Raw genomic sequence first — 23,664 nt, forward strand, 5'->3', positions numbered from 1 at the left:
TGTGTTTTTTATTTTTCCTTTTACTATGAGTAGCTAATTTTCTAAACTTGGAGTTATGCATTATTGAGTATTGATTTTTATGTGGGTATTGATTATATACCTTTGTATTCGATTGCGTGTTATGATTTTAGCTAAATCTCTATGTATTAATTTATAGATTGATTTTGCAAACTTATCTACGTTTGGATCTCCTGTAATGCTTGAAATAGAAGACACGAGTGATGAGATTTAGTTGACAAATCTTGAGTTATACTTATTTGAGAAGTGATGCTGGAGATAGACCACCCATTTTGAGGTTATTGGTTGCTTGGTAGTGTATACATATTGGTGTTTGAAAGAAACTTATGTGAAGTTTGGTAGTGGATTGAGAAATTACCAGAAATACCTAAGATCAAGTACAGTCATAACTAGCAATCGAGTTTAGGTGTATTTTTACTTATCTATACATATAGTCATTCTCAAGAAAGCATAACCCCAAGTACTTTAATTTATTGATTACATCCTTTAGCATTCAGTTTTGACAATTTAAAGAAAACTTTAATACTTTAAACAAGAAATCCATTTAATAAAAAACCCCTATTTTACTTTATTACCATATTTTAAGTATTACATGTCAACTCATGTCACTTATGACACTTGTTAGTGAAGCTATTGCTCTCATTCTTTATGGATTCGACTCCGATTCCTAATTTGACTAGAAGTATTGCTAAAAACACCCTGATATATCTCTCGAGGTTTATTGTGATAGTAATTGGGCTTTTTGCCCTGAAACTAGAAGGTCGATTACTAATTTTTGTGTTTTATTGGCCAGAATTTTGATCAGTTAGAAGGCTAAAAAATAGCCTGCTATTTCATTATCTTCAGCTGAATCTGAATATAGATCCTTGAGTAAGGTTTTCGGTGAAGTTAGTTCGCTTACAAAGTTGTTGTCTGACTTTGGGGCTACCCCTTTGCTGCCTATCCTTTTTTTGTGATAATCAGTCAACTATCCACATAGCTAAGAACCCCGCCTTTCATGAGCTCACTAAGCACATCGACTTGGTCTATCATTTTGTTCGCACCAAGCCCAGTGATGGACTGATCAGTTTATATCACACTTCCAGTTCTACTAAATTGAATGATATTCTCACTAAGTGTTTATCAAAAGTTGCTCATCATTTTTATCTTGGCAAGTTGGGTGTTGTATGACCCTCCAATTTGAAGGGGCTCCAAGTAGATCCACATCCTATATATAAAGGATACCAAGCCCCAACTTTAACAATTTTTACATTTTTCATTCTTCAGTTGAGCAAATACTTCTCTCACTTCTAGACTCTTCCATAAATTCTCTCATTTTTTATCAGAGTTTTCTGTAAATTCACTATTATTTTCGAGTTTGATCAGTTACTACAAATGCATAAAAATAAACAAAGTACATACTATTATTTTTGTTGGGTTTGAAATTTATCGAGTGTCATGAGGACGCTAATTTTTACAAATCATTGAGGCGATAATTCAAATATCAAAGAAAACTATAATTAAAAATATATTAATGAATATGGTTTGATCAATTGGTCTACGTATTAAAAACTAAACTAAAATTATATAGAAAATTTTTCCCTAAATAAATTCTTTTGAGGACTACATTGTGAATGTTAATGTGTTAAGACTTGAGAAGAGAGATCTTCTATTTATAGAGATACAAAATCAAAGAAGAAACCTAATAGGAAAAAGATCTTTTCCAATAAGGAAGCCTTTAAGAAAGAAGAAACCTAATAGGAAAAAGATTTTTCCCAACAAGGGAAAAAATTTTCACCAGAAAGGTAATTCTAATTATGATAGAAAATCATGTAAAGTAGGAAATTAATGGCAAATCTTAACAAATCTCTCCTTAGCCTGAATTTCTAACAAATCAATCTTGATCTTATTCTTTACATAACTTTCATATATCAGTGTTGCTTGGCATACTTAAAAATTGAAGAAGAAACCTAATAAGAAAGAGATCTTTTCCAACAAGAAAACTTTTTTCCATTAGAAAGGTAATTCTAGTTATGGTAGAAAATCAGGTAAAGTGAAAAATTCAAGACAAATTTTAATAAATCTCTCTTTGGCCTGAATTTTCTGGTAAATCAATCTTGATGTTCTTCTTCAGATAATTTTCATATATTATTGCTATTTGGCATGTTTAAAAATTAAAGCTTTATTTGGGTTAAAAGTTTATGTGTCTTTTCGGGTTAAAAATATTGGAGCCCTTTGCAGAATTAAAAGTGAGCTTTATTTTTAAAGATGTGATAGTAGAATTGGAAAATTGTTGAAAATATGTTTGAAATTTCTTCTTCACATACAAAAATCTTCATTATCATCAAATTGGTTGGATTTTGATTTGAAACTGCTTTGAACTTGTTTTTAATCTCGTTTCACCACACCATTGAACCACAAGCTCTGATACCACTTGTTCGGTTCAAAGTTGACGGGGTGTCATGCGAAGCTAATATTTTATAAATCATATAGGCAATAATTCTGATAACAAAAAAAATTATAATAAAAATATATTATTGAATATGTTTTGCCCAATTGGTTTACATCTTAAAAACTAAATCAAAATAATAAAATTTATTTGAGAAAATCTCATCCTAAACAAACTTTTTGAGAACTATACTGTGGATGTTATTGTATTATGACTTAAGAAAAGAGATATTCTATTTGTAGAAATACAAAATCAAAGAGATATTTTTCAACAAGTAAACCTTTAAGAAAGACGAAACCTAATAGAAAAGAGATCTTTTCTAATAAGAAATTTTTTTTCCATTATAAAGGTAATTCTAATTATGTCAAAAAATCAATCCATCTCAAAATTTTGAGATATGAGGAAGAATGAAAATCACAACACCAATAGTAACATTAATAGTGACAACAACAGCATTAACAACAGAATACAATTACTTAATTAATAGTGGAACTAGAGTCACTACTTTGAAGCCTGCTCCTGTGCTATTTGCTCGAAAAGGCTTCCATCGTAGACAGCTCTGACGGTTTCTTTGGTCAATGTGCCATTATTACTTTTTCCTAAATCATATAAAGACTTCCAATCTACAAAAGCATTTGCCCTACACATATAAAGATTTGAGTTGAAAAATAAAAGGGAAACAATTTCACCAAAATGGAAATAAGGATAATTAATGTACTTCTGATCCATTGGTCCACTATACATATTAAATCCTAAATTAATATATATATATATATATATTATGTCTCCTTTTACATAAGAAATATATTATATTGAGATTATTTTTTAAAATTACATTACCCTCAAATATGGAGTAAGAGTAACACTATACATTTGACATAACACATGGTAATTAAATGGTTTTATAGTAAATTAACTATTGCCTAAATTTGTGAAGATTACTTAAAAAAAATTATCAAAAAAGAATATTTCAATTAATTCAAAGTTAGATGCTCTTAATTAATTAAATATAACAATGGAATAAGAATTTGTTGATATTTCAAGGATTAAAAACGGTAATTTTCACATGAAATATTGACAACAATATACAAAAACACTATATATTGACTAGTAATCTTTGTGTTCAAATTTATATGATATATTTGCATTTGAGTTAGTCCTAAAACTTTTTTTTATTATCATTTCATAAGTTATATGTCTAGTCAAGCAACCCCACAAAATTTCGAATTGAAGGACAAGAAACAGGGAAAGAGAGGATATATACCATCCATAGTAGTCCTTTCGTTCTCTGTTAGTCTTGAGCAGTTCTTTCACTTCGTTGTAGGTTAAGGAATCTGGATTTTGATTTGCATGCTTCTTAAAGATCTCCTCAAACTTCTCTGGCACAAACCTTCAAAAATATCAAGTCGATAAAATTTAGTACATGACTGGACCATGTGTAACGTTCTGCATAATCACTTTGGTTCATAAATAGGAGCCGGTTCAACATGTTACGTGTGTTCATTAATTTTTAGCCATATCTTTTTATAGGAAAAATTACATTTCAGAGATAAAATATAAATTCTTAATTATCGGGCATGATTAAGGTTTAAAATAATTACCTTACATGATTATTTGTTAGTTTTAGGGATTCTTTGTTAAATGGCATTTTCAAGTCTTCTTTTTAATTAAATAGACTATAAGTTTTTTTTTAAGGGAAATGACCCATTTTTTAGACAAATCTATTATCTATCCGATCGATATATAGACAGATTGATTGTCGATCCGACAAATCGATTATCGATTCGACAAATCGACTATTGTTCGATAAATCGATTATTGATCCGACCTATATATGGACAGATTGATTATCAATCCAGCAAATCGATTATCAATCCGACCCATAAATGGACAGATCGATTATCAATCCGACAAATGAGAAAATAGAAATAAGTCATTTTGCTAAGAGATAATACATCAAAAAACCCCTGAACTTGTCCCGACAACTTACTTTAACACTTAAACTTTATAGATAATTATTTACCCCCCTAAATCTTTTTGAAGTAATTATATACCACCTTAAAAAACAACATCACTCACTGCGGAGAGTGTATTACACTTGTGCCTCGTCAGCGCTACATCAACGCCACATCAGCGCCACATCAAAATTTATTTTTAAAAAAGTGACCCCACTAATTTATTTATAATACAATATTAAAAAAAAAATCCCCCCCCCCCCCCTTCCGCCTACCCTGCCCCTATTTTTTCTTCTTCAAGCCCCACACCCCCCCTTTATTCTTCCACCCCCACCCCCACCCCCACCCCCGGCAGTCTGCACCCCCACCCCAAAATTCATAATGATGAATTACGAAACAAAGCTTATCAAATTCAAACCAAACATCCAAAAAATTCAAACCAAACATCCAAATTTAGGTACGAAATTAAAATTTATGGATTAAATCAAACATCTAAATTTATCTTTATGGATTATGAATTATAAACATCCAACATCCAAATTTGTTTGTTTATTCAAATTAAAACTTGCACCAACAATCAAATTTTTTATACATATATTTTTTCTTGTAAAATTGATGAAATCTAATAAAAATGGAGATGGTGGATTTGAAGAAGGAGAAAGGGAATTGGGTGGGGGTGCGGGCTGCCAGGGGCGGGGGTGGGGGTGGGGTGGATTAGAGGTGAACGTGTAAGAAAAAAATAAAAGAAAGGGGTGTAGAGTGGGGGTAGTGGTGGAGGTGTAAGAAAAAAAAAAAAAAGAAGGGGGGGTGGGGGGTGGGGGGTCAGGGTGAGGGGTGGGTGGCTTTGGAGAAGAAAGGGTGTGATTTGGATATATAGGATAAGAAAGGGTGTAATTTGGATATATAGAAGAAGAAAGGGTGTGATTTGCATATATATATATATATATATATATATATATATATATATATATATATATTATAAAAGTGGGACCATTTGTTTTTTTAAATTAAATCACGCATTTTAAAAAAAAAAAATGCCACGTCAGATTTAGGATTTAAATTAATTCGTTTTAAAGATATTAAGGGAGTAAATAAACGCGTGTTAAGTTTAAGTGCTAAAATAAGTTGAAGTGACAAATTTAGGGGGGGTTTGGATGCATTATCTCAATAATTTACACTATGTATATAACCAATACTCTATGCATTGAATTTTCATCATTAACTTCTCTTCACTTCACTCAATTTTTCTGTTATTTTTCTCACAAAGCTTTCAATTTTTCAATATTAATTTTCATGGATTTCAATTTTTAGATTTTTTTTTTTGTGTTTGAATAGTTAAAAAAAAGTGGAGTCTTTTTTGTACTTTATTTATTGGGATTTCAAGATAAGACAGCCCACTGCTACTCCGATCAATAAGATGAAAAATCGACACTTTCATCACCGTCACCATGTTGCCGGTTCTACGCCGTCATTAGAACCACCACTTACTACCGATCAATTAATCCAACCAGAATGACCGAAGGAGGCAAAGATAGAGAGAAGGGCAGTTGGTGGTTGGAAAAGATAGTGGCGGTGTTCACGACGGAATCATCTCAATTTTCTGACCTCATATTCAATTGAATGTTTGAGACATACCTTAAACAATTTGACCATTTCTTGACCGTATGTAGTGTTTCTGCTTCATCTCAATTTTCTGAAAATTTAAAAAAAAAAGAGTATATAATTTAAAAATTGAATTGTATATTAGTGTTCATTTCACAGAGTGAATCTTGATGAATTATTTTAATAATTGGGTATTTGATCCAATTTTAGTGAGTTTGGTAATTGTATATAGGTGATTTAATTGTATTCGGTCTGATTTTCGTATGTTTTTGTATGTGGATATACATTGTATATTTTTTCATTTGAATATTTTTATATGCATATGAATGTATTGGATATATATTTTTTGATTTATATATGTATGCAAGTTTGTTCTATATTGGTATACACACACACATATATATATATTATGTGTTGGTTCATATATACATTATGCATATACATATGTGTATATATTTGCTCTGTATTTGAACTTATAATTATATATGCAAATGCATATACATATGCATATCTGTATATATGTATATACATATGCATATAAGTATATCTGTATCTATATACATATAGTGGCTTTTATATATGGTTTATTACAAACTCGAATGAGTATATCAACATATTAGGATCCTAATATACAAATGTTCAAGTGTTTAATTATATATGTATAATATTATACGTTTATACAATATAGTATTGATATACATATGCATATGTTTATTCAATACATAATATACATATGTTATACAAATGTGTTTGTTTTCAAAGTTATATTGTACACACATATAATATTATATATATACAATTAAACGAAGAAACATATACATTAGAATTATAAAATTCTAATGTGTTTGTATATACAATTTTAAATATACTTTTAGTTAAGATTCAGTTGTATAAAGTATAATTGATTTATATATATTTGTACTAAAAATGATCAATTATGGTAGGAGAATAAATAATCAGGCATGAAAAACGAATAACGATCAAATATGGAAGGAGAATAGTCGGTGTTTTCTGTCATATATAAGCTTAAATGATCAATTATAGAAGAAGAATATTGGAGATAGTTAGAGATAATACTGGCATTAATTAATTTCCTTTTTTTTCTAATTAACAATAATTATATTTGTATAAATAGGCTCAAAATACATTTGGTTACTAACTAATATCTATATAATGTAATTAGTAAAACTTAAAACATAAAATTAGTTAGAAGGGATCTAAGTTGTTTATATGTGAAGTTTTGCCAATTTTATATATGTATTAAAATATATATTCATTAAATAACTATTTAATTTGGATATAGGTTACGATAATTTAATTATTTACAAGGTAGGCGTGAATTTACCTCCCTTCAGAGTCATAAGCACCAGAATCACTGCCGTGAATGGCATATTTGATATTTTCTACCACAATGGGGAAGAGTAGAGATGGGCATTTTCCCTATATAACACAAACAAAACACTATATACATTAGTATCACATAAAATTCGAATTAGTATAAATCGTAATCAAATATGCATGAACAACTTGTGAGCCACTTTCAAAGCCCTAAGTTTATTTTGACAATTATTCTCTAAATTACTTTAGGAAATTTTCGGGGAAAAGGAAGTACTTCCTTCATTTACTTGGTCTCTATGCTAAAGATAGATTTTTCTTCTTTTTTTCCATTTTAATAAATTAAGATAAATTTATTATTTTCTTCTGGTACTACCTAGTAATCAAATTTAGATTTTTAAATTATAATTAGTAAAGTTACTTTAGTAAATAAATATACAATAATTTTTTAAGTTAAAAGGCTAAATTTATACGGGGAAAGTAAAGTGAGATTGATGGAGTATATATATTATTAGGAGATCGGAAAATTTAAAAGATTAGATTTCTTTTAAATTTCTTGAGATTTATTGCAGGATGTTCGAATGATTTCTTATATTTCAGGTTATGTGTAGGCCACAAAATTCGAAATGTTTTACATTTTTTGTTTTAGAATTTGAGAAAATTGAAATTTATGGTCCTTATATACAGATTATTATTTTAATATATGAAGTACAATTATCAATGAATACCAGAAAATAATTTTTACTCTTTTGCTTGCTGATTTTACCTCACCCCCACCACCAACATGTCACTCTCAGTCTCGGCCATAATTTCATATATTGTCACGGACGTTCCCCCACTATAACATAATTGAATCAGGAAATTATTTTTTGTGCATGAAAATAACTACTATATTTTAAACACTATGACAATAAAAGATGGAAGACTACCCACTATTACAGCTAGGGTGGGTGTTCGGTCGATTCGGTCTGATTGTTTAATATCGGTTCGCTTTATCGATTTTCGGATTGACAAAAATGACATCCATAACCAAAAATAAATTCGGTTTGGTTCGGCTTTTACAAATTCGATTTGGCTATTTTGGATTTTTATTTCAGTTTGAAATATTTAAAGTAGTTAGCTTCTCTTTTTCATTACTGAGCATTTAAATTGATGGATTTTTTTAGAAAATTATTTTTTTCAAACCTGTTTTTCATTTCCAAATATCAATAATTATAAATAACTCAACATGGATGAAATGAAATGAAATAATCATAAGCTTAACATAATACATAACGTCATTAATCATTACATATAATATAACCTTGCATAAATAGTCTACAAAACAACACAAAACTCATAAAAATAGTCCATGAAATAACATACTTTCTGCATAAATAGTCCATAAAACAGTCCAAAGTCACCAAAATAATCCATAAAATATTTGAGTCATTAAAACAATCCATATGCGAATTTGCTGTTAAATGTTAATTGTGAAAGTAAATTACTAAATATTATATATATATATATATATATATATATATATAACATAATATTATATTATATATATACATAATATAATATTATATTATATATATATATTATATATATAATAAAATATATATATTATTTATAAAATTTCGGCTTAAACCAATTTTTTTTAAAATTGAAAACCGAACCGAAAAATTGAAATTCTAAAATAACAAACCGAATCCAAATCGAAAAATCGAAACCAAAATTAAATTTCGTTTTGGTTTTTCGATTTTTTCGGTTTAAACCAAAATATGCCCACCCCTAATTACAACAAGATCAGTTTGATGGGCGGTTTATCGTTATGGTGAGTAGTTTTGATGACCTTTACTATTACCGTGAATAAAGTTAAATTACTCCCTCTGTTTTATATTAATTGACTTCTTTCTAAAATATTTATTTTAATTTAATTTTTTGTTTTATAAAATCAAGAAAATATTATTATGTTCTTCCGATACCACTCCTATCATTAATGACTAAAAAAAATGTATAATTTTAAATTTATATTTTCAAAGCATAATAAATAAGTATAATTTGGTAAAATAAACTCCTAATAAATTTTTTCTTAATGAATGTGTCAAGTCCATAGGGTCAACTAATATAAAACGAAGCGAGTACTTTAATGGAATATAAATAATTTTATTTTTTTGATTTACTTACTGTTATAATAATTAAAGTTTAGTGTCAGCTTTAATTTAATAGTCGCTTCGTTTTATTTTACTTTATTCTTATTGACTTGACATGTCTTACAAAAACATTAGTCAAAGATGTACCTTACTGAATTAGCCTTATTAACGAAGCTTTGGAACATTAAATTTTACTATTACTTCCTCCGTCCAACTTTAGTCATTCATTATTAACTTGATAAACATGTTAAAATTATTATTTTTAGTTCAAAATAAGTAAATTTTTGCTTTAATGCACACCTATTAAGAAATTTTTTTTGACATAAATTGTAATTTACTTTTCATCTTTACCCTTTTAGATATTATCATATTACTCTTGAAATTCTAGCCACATTAAAATAAAGTCAATTTAAGTCTCTTGAAACTCATAATCTAGAAAGGGTAAATAAAGGGTAAAATTAAAAGAAATTTTCAATATGTCTCTTGAAGAATGAACAATTCACTTATTTTGGACGTTGAAAAATAGCTCAAAAATTCACTTATTTTAAAATAGAGGCATTTATAAATAATAGGGGTATTTTTACTATATTACCATTGAAACATACTCCCTTCGTTTAAAAAAGAATGACCTACTTTTCTTTTTAGTCCGTTTAAAAAGGAATGACCCATTTCCTTTTTTGACAATACTTTAATTTCAATTTTTCATATAATATGTTTAAGACCACAAGATTAAAGGGCACTTTGGTACATTTGACACAACTTTAATCTAAGGCCACAAGATTCAAAAGTCTTATTTATTTTCTTAAACTTTGTGCCAAGTCAAAATAGGTCATTCTTTTTAAAACCGATGGAGTAATAAATTGAAAATCTTCAAGAATGTGCTAAGTGATAAATAGTAGTATTTAATAGTAAGGATAGAATAAAAAAAAAAAAAAATTTATTCATTGATTTTTCAAACTAGACTAGTGTGGACAAAGAAATCATTACTTTATATAGTTATTTTGTACAACGGTAGAAATGAAAAATATATACTCCCTCCTTTTTTTAGTCAAAACTTTTACCAATATTTTAAAATGTGTATCTTTATCAAATTGAAAAAAAGAAAAATTGTACTCCCTCCATTCACTCTTAATTGTAACTATTTTTTTTATTTGATTTTCATTTTTCACGTCATTTTGACAAATCAATTTTTTTTTTATATTTTACCCTTAACATTAATTACTTATTTTCTAAATCAATTTCTAATACCTATTACAAAACATCAACTAATAGGGGTAATATGATAAAGTCACTGCACCAATTATTATTTTCTTAATAAGTGTGTCATGTCGAAAAGTGACAAGTAAAAAAAATGAGGGGAGTCATTTATAGTACTTTTTATGCAGTTTTTGATTATATAAATTTTAATTTTAAAAAAATTAATCTAATATAATATAATTTTGAAATTTAGTCAAATTAACTCTTGAAAACGAAGAAAAAATATAAAAAGAAATTAAGAGAACGATAAAATACTTTTAATTTCATAAATTGAATAATTAAATTAAAATAGTTTTTAAAAATATTGTCAAATAAACGAACAGGTGGAGCGATATCAAAGTGGGTATTCCAAAATTACTATAATTTAAAAAACAAAAGATATTTCTTCCGTTTAAAAAAGAATGATCTAATTTGACTTGACACGAATTTTAAGAAAATAAAAAAAAAATTTGAATCTTGTGATCTTAAATTTAAGATATGTCAAATATACCAAAATGTCCTTCAATTTTATCGTCTTAAATATATCATGCAAAAATTTTAAATTAAAAAATTACTAAAAAAAAAAATGGATCATTATTTGTTTTTAAACGTAACTTTACTGTTCAGCGTGGCACCACCATACGTGTAATATAATTAAGGGATCCCCTCGAACAACTAGGCAAGTGCTTAATCTGATTTCTACGCCAAAAGAGAATTCTGCCTGACAAATTATATGAAGAATATTTTTTTATTCTTACCAAAATTATATTGTATGCCCTATGAATCCATATACAGATCAAAAAATACATAAAGACCACTTCTTTATATGGAAATTACCGGTCGAGTCTTGTGACTGAGAGTGAAATGAATGAGAACAGCAGCAAACATAGAACGGAAAATACCACGCCCCATCTTTCTAAAAGCTGAAACAATTATAAATCAGAAAATACTTAGGACAAGTCAAGAAGACGAAAGCATATATATTAGTGATAAAATAAAAGAAAAAAAATGTGAGCTCTACATTCATTTAGGAGAGAAAAGAAGGAAAAACCTTGGTACGTTTCTGAAGGGTAAATTATTCCATCATTATTGATATCAAAGAACATGACATGCTTTTCCAAAGGAGTGAGCTCATGATTATTTCCAATTTTTTCTGCATGTATGGGACGCAGATATATTATATATATAGTAGTTGTTCTAAATAGGACAAACAGATTCAGAAACTATATGATCATAATTCATAAAGGAGAGAAAATTTGATACGTACCCGCAGCTTGACTACAGCTGGTTGAGCTAGCCATGGCATCTATATCCAACGAAAAGAATATGAGAATTTGTAGAGAAGAATGTGCTATAAATAGAAAATGAAGGAAGAACATAAATTAAGATTACGTAAAATACTTTGTTTCTTATTCGCTGTCATACGTAAACTACTTTGTTTCTTATCCAATGTCAAATATATATTTCGGAGTTCTGATTAATTCAAATTTATCTCATATTAATTTTAATCACTTCTTGAAAAGGAATTCTGATTAATTTAAATTTATCCCATATTAATTTTAAAAGGGAAATCACTCCTTAAAAAAAATATTTTTGTTCTTGAAATTCAAATTCCAAATATTTTATCCATCTCATCACAATTCTCAATAATTATATAAGTATATTAACAAGCTTGTTGATTGAAATCGAGGATGAGATGTCCACTTGTTATGCACTTAATGATATATACTATAATAAGGTCAAAAAAGATAATTCCATTTTGGATCTTCGTTTACAAGTCATTAACTAACTTACGTGTTTAAGTTCTTTGTATCTACCTCTTGCTTCGGTGTCTAATGATAGCCAATAACTTTAATTTTAATTTGGGAAAATTAACTATATAAACTTATTAGATTAGTTATTACAAGTTATAGCAAAAATTTTAAGTTTTCAAATTATAACAACTTTCATTTAAAAAAAATACATAAAACGTTTTTTTTGTTTTGTTGAAAATACAAAAAAGTAATTAATGAAAAAGAAAAATTAAGATTTAATACAATTAATATACAATTTACCATCCTTAAATATAGTTAACCTTAATTACTGATATTTAACCATCTCAAATCCCTCTAATCGTTGTTTTTCCTTCTATTTTAATGCTTACATTAAGAGTTTCTATCTTCATACACTACCTTCCTCTTTGTACACGATGAATTTGTGGCGGTAAACAAAAAATCTTAATTTCAGCGTCTGCAAACAAATTGCTGAGCATTATAATTTCAAAGAAAAGAAAAAACAAGTATTTCATTTGATATCAAATATGAATTTTTGTTAATTTGCATTCAATCATGATAGCTCATGGAGGGACATGAGAGTCATCAGGTTTGTTAAATTTTCGTATGAAAATGGATATTATCCACTCGAAACAAATGTAAAGATTTTTTTTTTTGTGTTTTTCAATTCTCTATTGAAGAGGTTCCATCATCATACACTTTCTTCTTTTACCTACAAGATTATATTATTCCAGTAAATCAATTTCATAATTTCTTTTTATTTTATACAACTTCTAAGAATTTTTTTTGAAAGAAAAACAAACATAAGTTATTGTCGTGTTATAAAAATATGATTTTTGATAATTTGGATTCAATCATGGTACGTCATGAAAGGAGATGTGATTTGTAGGTATGTTAAATTATTTAGCAAATTCATATTTTGCAATCAAACGTATTTAAAGAATTAAATAATTTTTTTACGTGTTTCTTTAATTCTTATTGTTAAAATATTGAATTTTGTATAATATGGTGATGAAATACTCTTGAAAGATTAACTGTATTTGAAGTTGTGTATGTTTATGTGTTGCATGATAAAAGTAAGGATTAGTTGTTAAAATTTCTATAATATGATGAAAGTCCCTTGAAACAGTAACTTTAGATTCAATTGTGCATATCAAAAGTTTGTGTATTAAAGTTCTTGCATACTATATGTTTATATTCAATTACTGAAAGTTCTTGCATATAGTATGTTTAGATTCAATTGATTAAAATTCTTGCATACTGTATGTGTTGCATGTATGTTTATGGGTTGCATGATATGATTAAAATTTAATGTTTTGTGTTTTGTGTATTAAAGTTGATTGTGAATGTAGGTAAAAGCGTCAAAAAAATTGAATACAATTGTGAAGAATTTCAATTGGATGAAATACGATGCTCTCATGCTATGGCTTCTATTACGTATAGAAACCAACATGGCAAGAACTATTGCTCACCTTACTATAGCAATAAAAATTTCAGAGATGCTTATGCCATATCAATTAAACCTCTTCCTTATGAAAGTACATGAAAAATATCACGTAAAGTATCGGATGAAATTGTATTACCTCCGAATTCAAAAAGACCTCCCAAAAGATCATATTATGAAAGATGAAAAGCACCAAATGAAGAAAAGTGTAAATGATCAAAGGTTACGTGTAGTAACTGTCATCAAGAGGAACACAGTAAAAAGACATGCCACAAACATGCATCCTCTGCTTAAGATGGAATCTGTATTTCTTAATTTATTTTGATGTTAGAATATTTCTTGTTTTAAATTATTTATGTTTAATAAATTCTGGTGTTGAAATTTGTCCTATTTTTAATATTTTATGTCCATGAATATTGATTTATTATAATTTTTAATGATCAAATTCTGAAGAGTTAATGTTATTTTTGTTCACTGATAATGACTGTATATTTTGATTGAAATTGTTATATTATTTATTATGTTGGTTGACTTGTAATAAAAGTGTTTCACAATGATTTATGTACATGTTGATGTTGCTTGCTTAATAGCAAATAATAGCAAATGATATATATGAGTAGAAACAGTAAAATATATATGCAAAGACAACTAAAAGTATTTTCTCAGTTACTATATGCAATCCTAGATTATCCATTTGGAATATAACCACACTACCAATTTTTTTCAGAGAACATAAAATCATTTTTTTCATTATTCTTTTTTCAAACCAACAACATATATGAAATCATGTCACAATCTTTTCTTTTCAGGAGTGAGGATGACAAATATAAACAACACCATTTGTTTTCAACTCCAATCAAACATGCCACAACAACAACAACAAACCCAGTGTTTCTCGCAAAGTGAGGTTTGGGGAGGGTAAGATGTACGCAGTCCATATCGCTTGATCTACAACATTTTTTGTCCTTGCATATGCTTCTCCCATAACTCAGTCGAAAAGCAGAACAAACATGAAAGCTACAAACTAATGCCCACATATGGAAGCTTCAACAATTTTATCTTTCTTATTCAAAATAATAACATATAAAATATGTCAGTGTTGATTGTTAATAGAACTACAAAGGAAGGAAGAATGAGTTGAAAACTTTTATTGATAGTTGGTAAAAAGTTAAAAGATATTGCGTATGAATTCACCTAAACAGATACCGTAAAACGTGAAATTCTGTATAATAAAATTAAAATAAGGAAAAAAGAAGTTAAAAAAATAAAGAGATAAAAGACTTCTAATGGTAATTAAAGAAAGTAAAATATGAAAGAGTGTATAATTAAGTTAATTATTCAAGTTAATAAAAAGTATAAAATCAGTTCTTAACTTTAAAAAAATATATTTACCATATATAACTCCTTAAATTGTGAACAAATTTTGATATTTAATTATTAAAAAAATAAAAATATTAATACCTTAACTTGCCATAATTATCCAAGATCCTTAAATTGTAAACAAAATTTGATATTTAATTATTAAAAAAAATATTAATACCTTAACTTGCCATAATTATCCAAGATCTTTAATTAAGAGTGATAAATGTTTAGTGCTAAATATAAGAAAATAATATAAATATTAAATATTATAAATTTTTTGAAAATTTAATTAAAATATGCTTTTTTCCAAAAATTGTTATAGGTTGTAATTATCTCTTAGGTCTAGTAATTAATGAAAAGTTATGCTATAACTTGTAATTAACAATCCAAAAAGTATATTTGGGATAATTTTCACTTTTTTAATATTAATAATGGGCTTTACGACTTTTTAGAAGTTTTAGTTCATTCATTTTACTTTGTCTTCTTACTAAAAGTAGTTGTTTCAATTCATTTATTCAATTCATGAAATCAAGAAAATTAATCATTTTCTTCCAATACTACACCTATTATTAAGTAACTAGTGAAACGGGTCACGCTTTGCGCGATCGGATAATATTCAAATGTAAGAATGTGTTAAAATTCCTTTTAGTTTTTGAAATCTAAGTAGATTTAAATTTAATACATTAATTCATCACATTGTGTATAATACATTATTTACAACAAATTTCGTAATTTATTCCAAAATTCTAATCTTTAAAAAATTTAGGGTCTTCTAAGAATGCTTGATTTTATCCATTTCATTTATCAATACATGTATATCTAGGTACTGAATTGCAACTATCAATAGTTACAGTGAGAAAATAGGAAGTAATTAATAAATAATTGATAATCATAATTGAAGAATTGATTCTTACATTAGTTATATAGAAAATACAGTAAGCAAAAAGGAGGGAGAAAATAAGTTAAGTATACATTATTCTCCTGAACTTGTCGAGTTTTATACATGGTACACCTGAACTTTTACTAGTCCTAAATACCTCCTCCCCCCCCCCCCCCCCCCCCCCCCCCCCCCCCCGAACTTGTTCTTTTAGTACGTCGCGTGACCCCTTTTTGCTGAAAGTCCACTACGAGTAACACATGCACGGACACATGGAAAAAAATGCTGATGTGGCTGTCCACGTGGATAAATATCATCCACTTCCCTTATATTTATTCTATATTAAAAAATAAGCCTCTTTTATCCTTAATAATTCGATTTCTCTCTAAAAAAATTATATTTTTCAGTTTTCCTCTACTCCAAAATAGTGAATGATTGAATTTTCGTTGATCAAGTAAGCTATTATCTAAAGATTTATATTTTTTGGTGTGTGTTAAGAATATGAAATTATTTTTTTCTGGTTAGTGTGTCATAGTAGTTTCTGATTAGTGTTTCGATTAGGATTTTAAGGAGATCCACATGCACAAATACGTTTCTTAGTATAATTAACGGAGTAAGAAATTACAATTTAAGTTAGGGACGTACAAAAATCAAACCGATAAAAATGTTATTGATTTATCGTTATAGGGTTAATAATTTTTTATGATTTTATAAAAAAAATTATTGGGTTATTGATTTGATTTTGATTTTTTTTACTGGGTTATTGGGTAAACCGATAACCCAATAAGTTTATGCGAAGTTATTATTTTACACAATACATACATACATACATACATACATACATACATACATATATATATATATATATATATATATATATATATATATATATATGTAAAAGTAGAATTTTGGTTGCAATTAAGATTCGGTTTCTTTTCATGTTAGTTACTACTTTTTTTTTAATTTATGAGTATTTTCTTATCGGTTAAATTGAAAATCAAATCAATAGAGACTAAAAATCATAATCAATATAACTACATTCTCTTTATTATAAGTATGTGTATTAGTTTCTTTAGTATTTGTTTTGTTATTATCTTTTAAAATATTTGTTTCGATATTTAGTACATTTCTTTAGTTACAATAACTCATATGGTATATATAATTAAGATTACGAAATTGAAGGAGTTTCATAAAAATGAAAACTAAAGTTTTAAACGGATGAAATTTTTTTGTAGATTAATAAATAAAATTTTTACAAAATTAATAAACGGATGAAAGTTTTATTTCATAAACTAATTAAGAGATAAACTGGAGTTTTACAAAATTAATAAATGGATGGAATTTTATTTTTAGATTGGAAGTAATGGAGGAAGAGGGATAATAAATAGTGAGAGGGATAATTGAATATTTTGAAAGAATTAAAGAAAAATATTTTTTTTTCATTTTTTAACCATTAAAAAGGCTAATTTGGCTGAAAAATCACTCCATCACGCGCGTGATGGAGTGTAAAACCCAAACATTTCACCACATCAGCAAAAAGGGCCACGCGACGTACTAAAAGAATAAGTTCGGGGATACTTAGGACTAGTAAAAGTTCAGGTTTGCCATGAATAAAACTCGACAAGTTCAGGGGGTAATGTATACTTCTCTCTAAAATATGAGAGCAAGAGATTGTTGATTTAAAAAATATCCTTTAATTTAAATTTGAATAGTTCATTTCAATTTTATATAAATATAGATTTATACCATTTGTCGTCTTCTTATTTTTTTTTTCTTTTGCGAAAACAACAATACCGCAAATAATAATTTAAGTTTCTTTAGTTTTTCTAGGAATTATACAACTTTATTTTGTTGTCAATTTTTTTTTTCAATTATTGTTTAAATAAAGTCTTTTCTTGAAGTTTTAAGATCTTTGATTTTTTTAAAATACTTCGACTGATAATCTTTTGTACCTTATTATCAATTTTATGAATTAGGATTGTATCTCACCAAAAATCAATAATAGCTCCAAGCATATAATTTTCAGTTTAGACCACTGCAAGAGCTATCACAATAAAAAATTGTAAGAATTCACAACTTAACATTTGAAATATGTGTGTATAATTATAGTCATGCAAAAAAGGATCAAAAAAGTAAAAGAAGACCCCCTTATCGTCTTATTCTAACCTTAATACTTCTTTAAAATACAACTTTAAAAAAAGTAAGAAAGTGTAATTAAAAGGTTTTAAAAATATTTTAATTCTTCAATAGAGCATATAATGAATCTTTTTCTGAATTTGCTCAATATTCTTTACTTTTTTTATCTTTCTTGACTTCCTTCTTCGTCCCTGCAAGCACAAACTAAGTATATATTTAAATGAAACTGTTAGTTACTTTAAACAACTTAAATGAAACTTCCAATCTTAAGCACCTAAAATCAGATTTTGTAACTTTTAAATGGCTATTTTTTAAAAAAATAAAATTAGAAGTATATTTTTTCAACTTATGTAACCTTAACTTGATAGTTATTTAGCACTTACATTTTATTGGTATTGAGTCCATCTAACACGATTTAATTTCAAAGATTAGTCAATTGATTCTCAAAAATAAATAGCATCACATAATTAACACGAAAGGAGTATAATTAAGAAAATTAAATGAAATATTCCTACCCAAGAATTATGTAAGATTTCATCAACCATGGTTCTTACTGCGAAAGCAATCATATATTGTCAATCATGGTTCTTAATTGTGAAAATAATTATATGGTGTGATAATTATCATTTTCTTTCTCACATTTATGTATATATACTCTGGTGAAGGAGAAAAAATCTGATAATCTTGAATAAAATTTATTAAATAAATCATGAATTTGTATAGAAAAATAGAGAAAATTTAGTTTCAAAGATTAGTAAATTGACTTTCAAAAATAAATAGCATCACATAATTAAAATGAAAGGAGTATAATTCAGAAAATGAAAAGAAATATTTTTGCCCAAAGATTATGTAAGACTTTATGAACCATCGTTCTTAGCTGTGAAAGCAATCATATCTTTGTCAACTACGGTTCTTAGCCGTTAAAATAATCATATGGTGTGATGATTATCATTTTCTTTCTCACCCTTATGTATACTATAACACTACAAGAAATACAGTTTTTTTGTGACGACTATCAGTGGCGACACAAACAGTTGCCACAAAAGTTAGGATTTATGTGGCGACATATAAAGGTTGCCACAAAAGGTATAAGATTTAGGGGCGACCGTTAAACTCGTCACTAATAGTGACATATTTAGTGACGATTATGCGTAGGTTGCCACAAATATGTAGTAATTTTTCTAATAAAATTTGGGTTAGTGGCTACCTACGAGTTGTCGCTACTATAAGTCTTTTGTGGCTTTTTAATTGCTGCTAAAGGGAGATTTGTTGTGACCATCTTTTTTGTCACCACTAATACATCTATTTTGTTATTCGTTCCACTTATATAGGTAAATTGAAATTTTTTCAGTGGTTATAATGAGGTGACATTATAGAGGGATCTGATTGGATATGTAGTTCCACAAATGATGTTTGAGAGTGTAAGATGTACGTAGATATTACTTTTATCTTTCCAGGGTAAAAAAGATATTTCTGATAAAACTCTCAGCTCGAGATATTTACAAGGTTAGTTACAAATAAAAATTATTTAAGCTAATAATAAAATATAAAATAATTAATGATATAAATTAAAAGCCCAAAAAGTTTAAAAAGTAAACCAAATCAAAAGTTAAAATTTTTATTTTGCGTTGTTTTTTCTTTAAAAAAATAAATTAAGTTATTTGTAAATATATTTTGGATATATATTTTATATATAGACAATCTAGAACCCCTTAAGCCCAATCTAGGGTTCCAAATTAAGAGCTCTAATTGAGACTCCAAAAATATCGAGAGACAGTTTTGTGGCGATGCCTCTGCCTATTGGAGTCGCGTCGGTTGCTGCTGCTCGTCTGTTTTTCTCTTTTTTAAGTAAAGTCCATTATTGTACTTTTATTTATTTTTCAAATAGACATAGAAAAAATTTAAATATTTTAAAAAATTTTGTGAAAGAATCTCAACTATGCACATCATAAATGAACCAAGATTAATTCAAAGCTTGATTTTTTGCTGGTTCAAGATATTGTTGATTCCCAATTTTGACCACCCGATACTCCTCTTAGGCTGCTATTTTTGTCAAAATTATTTAACTTTTAATATTAATATTCTTTGCGCATTATTTTAGTATCAAATAATTTCCGACAAGCCATGTTCATGATTTAAAAATGTACAAATTATTCTATTACTTTTTAGTATCATTTTTTACAATTTAGTAATTCAAATACGACATTTTACATAATTTTATCAATATTTATTAAATTATTTTTTTCACGTAAATGTGCGCACTCACAGTTTATAAATATATTGTCTGTTATTATTCTATTTACTATTATTGTTATTGTTGTTGTTATTATTATCGATAATTTTTATAATAATTTTGACGTAACATTAATTTATTTTAATAGAACGTTTCATTATTATTATGATTATTATTGTTATCATTATTATTACATTTATTAAACTAGCAGATACTTTAATTCAATTTTTCTTTCTTGTATTTAATTTTTAGCCAATATTTATTTCAATTGATATCAATTTTAGCCAAGATTAAATATCAACTTGGGTTCCTATTTAAATTTCAATTGGCATATTTTTAAATGCCTTAATCTCAATCGTTGATCAAAGTTGATCCAACGACTGAGTCTGAGATCAATTCAGCCATTTCTTTCCTTTTAAACAATAGTCAAAACCCTAAAATTATTTTTCCCACAATCAGCCGCATGAGCTCTCACTTTCTCTCTCATTGCCATCTCCGGTTGCCTGACGGATGGAGCACCACCAGTCCGCCTCCTCCCCTTCACCTCGTGTTGCCTCTGTTACTCCATTCTTCTTCTTCACTCGCAGATCCAAGCCAGGGCAGCTCAATCGAGCAAACCATCTGGCGGCCCCCGGCTGTTTCCTTCACCGCTCCATTCCAGATCAATAACCATCCCCCTTATTGAAGCCGACTCCGCCACTGCTTCATCCGAGCACGCCGCCGCCGCCCAATGCCAGAAGCAGCCGGCGGGAAAGCCATAGCTGCCACCGCTGCTCTGTTCTCTTCCCCACGCCGGAGAACACCATCCCACCAGCGAGATCTGGCCAGCGCTTTCATTTTCCCGCTACCCAATGAGAACAACACCAACAGCCGCTCCAGCCGGTGCAGGCGACCACCACTACGTCACCTGTTTTCTTCCTCTCCTTCTTTACACTGTCCAAGCGCCGCCGCTAATGGAATCCGCCGCCACCACCGCCGTTTCTGGCAATATCACCGGAAAATTCTAAAGTACATGATGGATTCACATTTTCAGGTTTGCTTGTGTGTTTAAATTTTTTTCAAGATCTCTTCTATTTCTTAAAATTATTGATAGATTCTTTGATTCGAAATTGATGAAATTGATCGCGAATTTTGAATTAATTCGTTCAATCTTGTTTGTGTTTATGTGTTTAGGTCGATATATGTGAAAATGCTCAGTTTTTATGAACATGCATTTAACCCTAGGTAGAAAGTTTGAATACTGATCTGTGTAAATTTTTGAGATATGTTTCTGTTTGCATGGACTGATAATCATGTTTGCAATTTGATTTGGACTCATATAGTGTTTGACAACCATTTGCCTTGCTTAATTTCAGCATTGACATATATCTTTACTCATATTTTGACAAATTATGCATTTTTGGGGATGTTTAGTGGTTTTCTTTCCTTCTTTATAACTGATTTGACCATAAAAGGTTAAATCAAATTTCAGCATTTATATATCTTTGTCTATTTTTCAGGTTAAGAAAAAATGGTATTGTTTATGTTAATTTGAAACGTTAAAGGAGTTGTTGCACAAAAATATTTAAAGAGTTTTTGCACAATATTAGTGACGATTTATTGTGTATTTGTCCTGTTTCTCTTGGCTAATTATCCACTTACTCTAGAAATATACTTCACACAACATAGCTGGTGAATTTCTAAAGAATAACATTTGCTTCTTCTTAGGTAGCAATTTCTTGTTGATTTCTTTCCTCATGTGGTGTTCTAGTTTTTCTAAAAAAAATACTAGACGACTTAAAACTATTCTAGCTGCTTCACTTTTTTATATGTTCCTATCCTAGCGTATTCAGATTTGGTTGTTTAACTGCTCCACTTTGAACTACAAGGAAATAGTTTGACAATTTTGTCTTTTGAGCTTAGTATTATGATTTGATGAAACTAGTTTGTGCATTCTGGAATTTTTAATGTATTCCGCAATATTTTAATTCAAAGACATTGTGGTCATCTCTTTTACAATCAACATTAAGATTTCTCAAATCATTTCCTGCATCTTAACAAGTTAGAATTGAAACTTCGCTTTATTTTTTATTTCGCTTTATTTTTTATTTCAGGGACTAGTAATTTCATGATGGGAGTTGTTAGCCATTAGAAGTTTGAAGATATTTTGTGATTTTTTTCTCATTTGTATATCACACTGATTTGTTACCCATTAAAAACTATATAATTCTCTTGTGGAGAAATATATTTTAATATTGTCTTTGTACCTTTAAGTACTATAGTTATATTATTGACAACGAATTCTCTTGTGGAGAAATATATTTTAATATTGTCTTTGTACCTTTAAGTACTATAGTTATATTATTGACAATGAAGCAGATAATATATAATTTATATCCCAAGATCGATTTTTTGAACTTTCTTTTGTGGCGCATTTGCTTGCTTTTTTGTGGCAAGTTTTGTCGCCACAGAATGTATGTTTTGTGGTGACTTACAGATGTCGTCACAAAAACTTTTAGCTACGGAAGTTTCCGTAATTGTTACATTGCTTATGTTGTCACTAAAAATAATTAGTGGCGATTTTTCAGACTTTAGCAGCGACATTAGTCGCCACAAAAAGTTATGTTGTAGTGTATATATGGTGACGGAGAAAAAATGTGTTAAGAGAAATATCATAAGATGTATATAGCCGAAGTGAAGGAATATCATAAGACGTCATAATTTACAAATTAATTTTTAAGGATTATGAAGATTAAAGAATAGGAGTTATAGATATTATTTAAATCATAAATTGAAGAGGTGTGAGTTATGAGTATTTATTTTTATCGAACACATTAAATATAAAAAGGAGAAAAAACTTAAATATTAGACGAAATCATCATTTTATATAATAATGATGATGTTAAAAAAGAAAAAAATAAATAGTATTCTTATTAATAGAAAGCTGTCCTATCATTTTCTTATGAGTTTGTTGTTACTGTTATTATATTAATAATATTGTAATTGTATTAACGTTATAATTGTTGAAATTCAAGGTGGGTTAATGGAATGAGAACGTGGAAATTCATTAAGACATTTAGTACTTAAGTAATTATTTAATCACATGAAAAAAATCTTAAAGTAGTCCGATAGTCACATATTAACCTCTCTTT

At 28.0% G+C, this 23,664-nt stretch overlaps 2 protein-coding genes across 2 annotated transcripts; one reads left to right on the forward strand and one right to left on the reverse strand.

The window, feature by feature from the left end:
* Positions 1 to 2,854: 2,854 nt before the first annotated feature.
* Positions 2,855 to 12,114, reverse strand: LOC124895731 (probable peroxygenase 5). The gene is made up of 6 exons (XM_047406162.1): positions 11,977 to 12,114; positions 11,761 to 11,862; positions 11,547 to 11,632; positions 7,349 to 7,443; positions 3,711 to 3,836; positions 2,855 to 3,086 (listed from the first exon to the last, which is right to left on the reverse strand). Exons 1-6 carry the CDS (start codon positions 12,086 to 12,088, stop codon positions 2,948 to 2,950), a joined length of 660 nt encoding a protein of 219 aa, XP_047262118.1. The 5' UTR covers positions 12,089 to 12,114; the 3' UTR covers positions 2,855 to 2,947.
* Positions 12,115 to 20,964: 8,850 nt separating this feature from the next.
* On the forward strand, positions 20,965 to 22,813 carry LOC107871078. The gene is made up of 2 exons (XM_016717873.2): positions 20,965 to 21,566; positions 22,627 to 22,813. The coding sequence occupies exons 1-2, from the start codon at positions 21,264 to 21,266 to the stop codon at positions 22,642 to 22,644; spliced, it is 321 nt and encodes a 106-aa protein (XP_016573359.1). The 5' UTR covers positions 20,965 to 21,263; the 3' UTR covers positions 22,645 to 22,813.
* Positions 22,814 to 23,664: the final 851 nt, after the last annotated feature.

This window comes from Capsicum annuum, unplaced genomic scaffold (genome assembly GCF_002878395.1).
Source record: "Capsicum annuum cultivar UCD-10X-F1 unplaced genomic scaffold, UCD10Xv1.1 ctg995, whole genome shotgun sequence".
Classification (NCBI taxonomy): domain Eukaryota; kingdom Viridiplantae; phylum Streptophyta; class Magnoliopsida; order Solanales; family Solanaceae; genus Capsicum; species Capsicum annuum.

Bases quoted from the DNA above. Each gene is read 5' to 3' on its own strand.
- LOC107871078 (XM_016717873.2), top strand. From the start codon at position 21,264: ATGCCAGAAGCAGCCGGCGGGAAAGCCATAGCTGCCACCGCTGCTCTG.
- LOC124895731 (XM_047406162.1), bottom strand. From the start codon at position 12,088: ATGTTCTTCCTTCATTTTCTATTTATAGCACATTCTTCTCTACAAATT. The intron at 3,837-7,348 runs GTAAATTCACGC...ATATTTTTGAAG, and splicing joins GCTTATGACTCTGAAGGGAG to GTTTGTGCCAGAGAAGTTTG. The intron at 3,087-3,710 runs GTATATATCCTC...TTATATGTGTAG, and splicing joins CGAAAGGACTACTATGGATG to GGCAAATGCTTTTGTAGATT.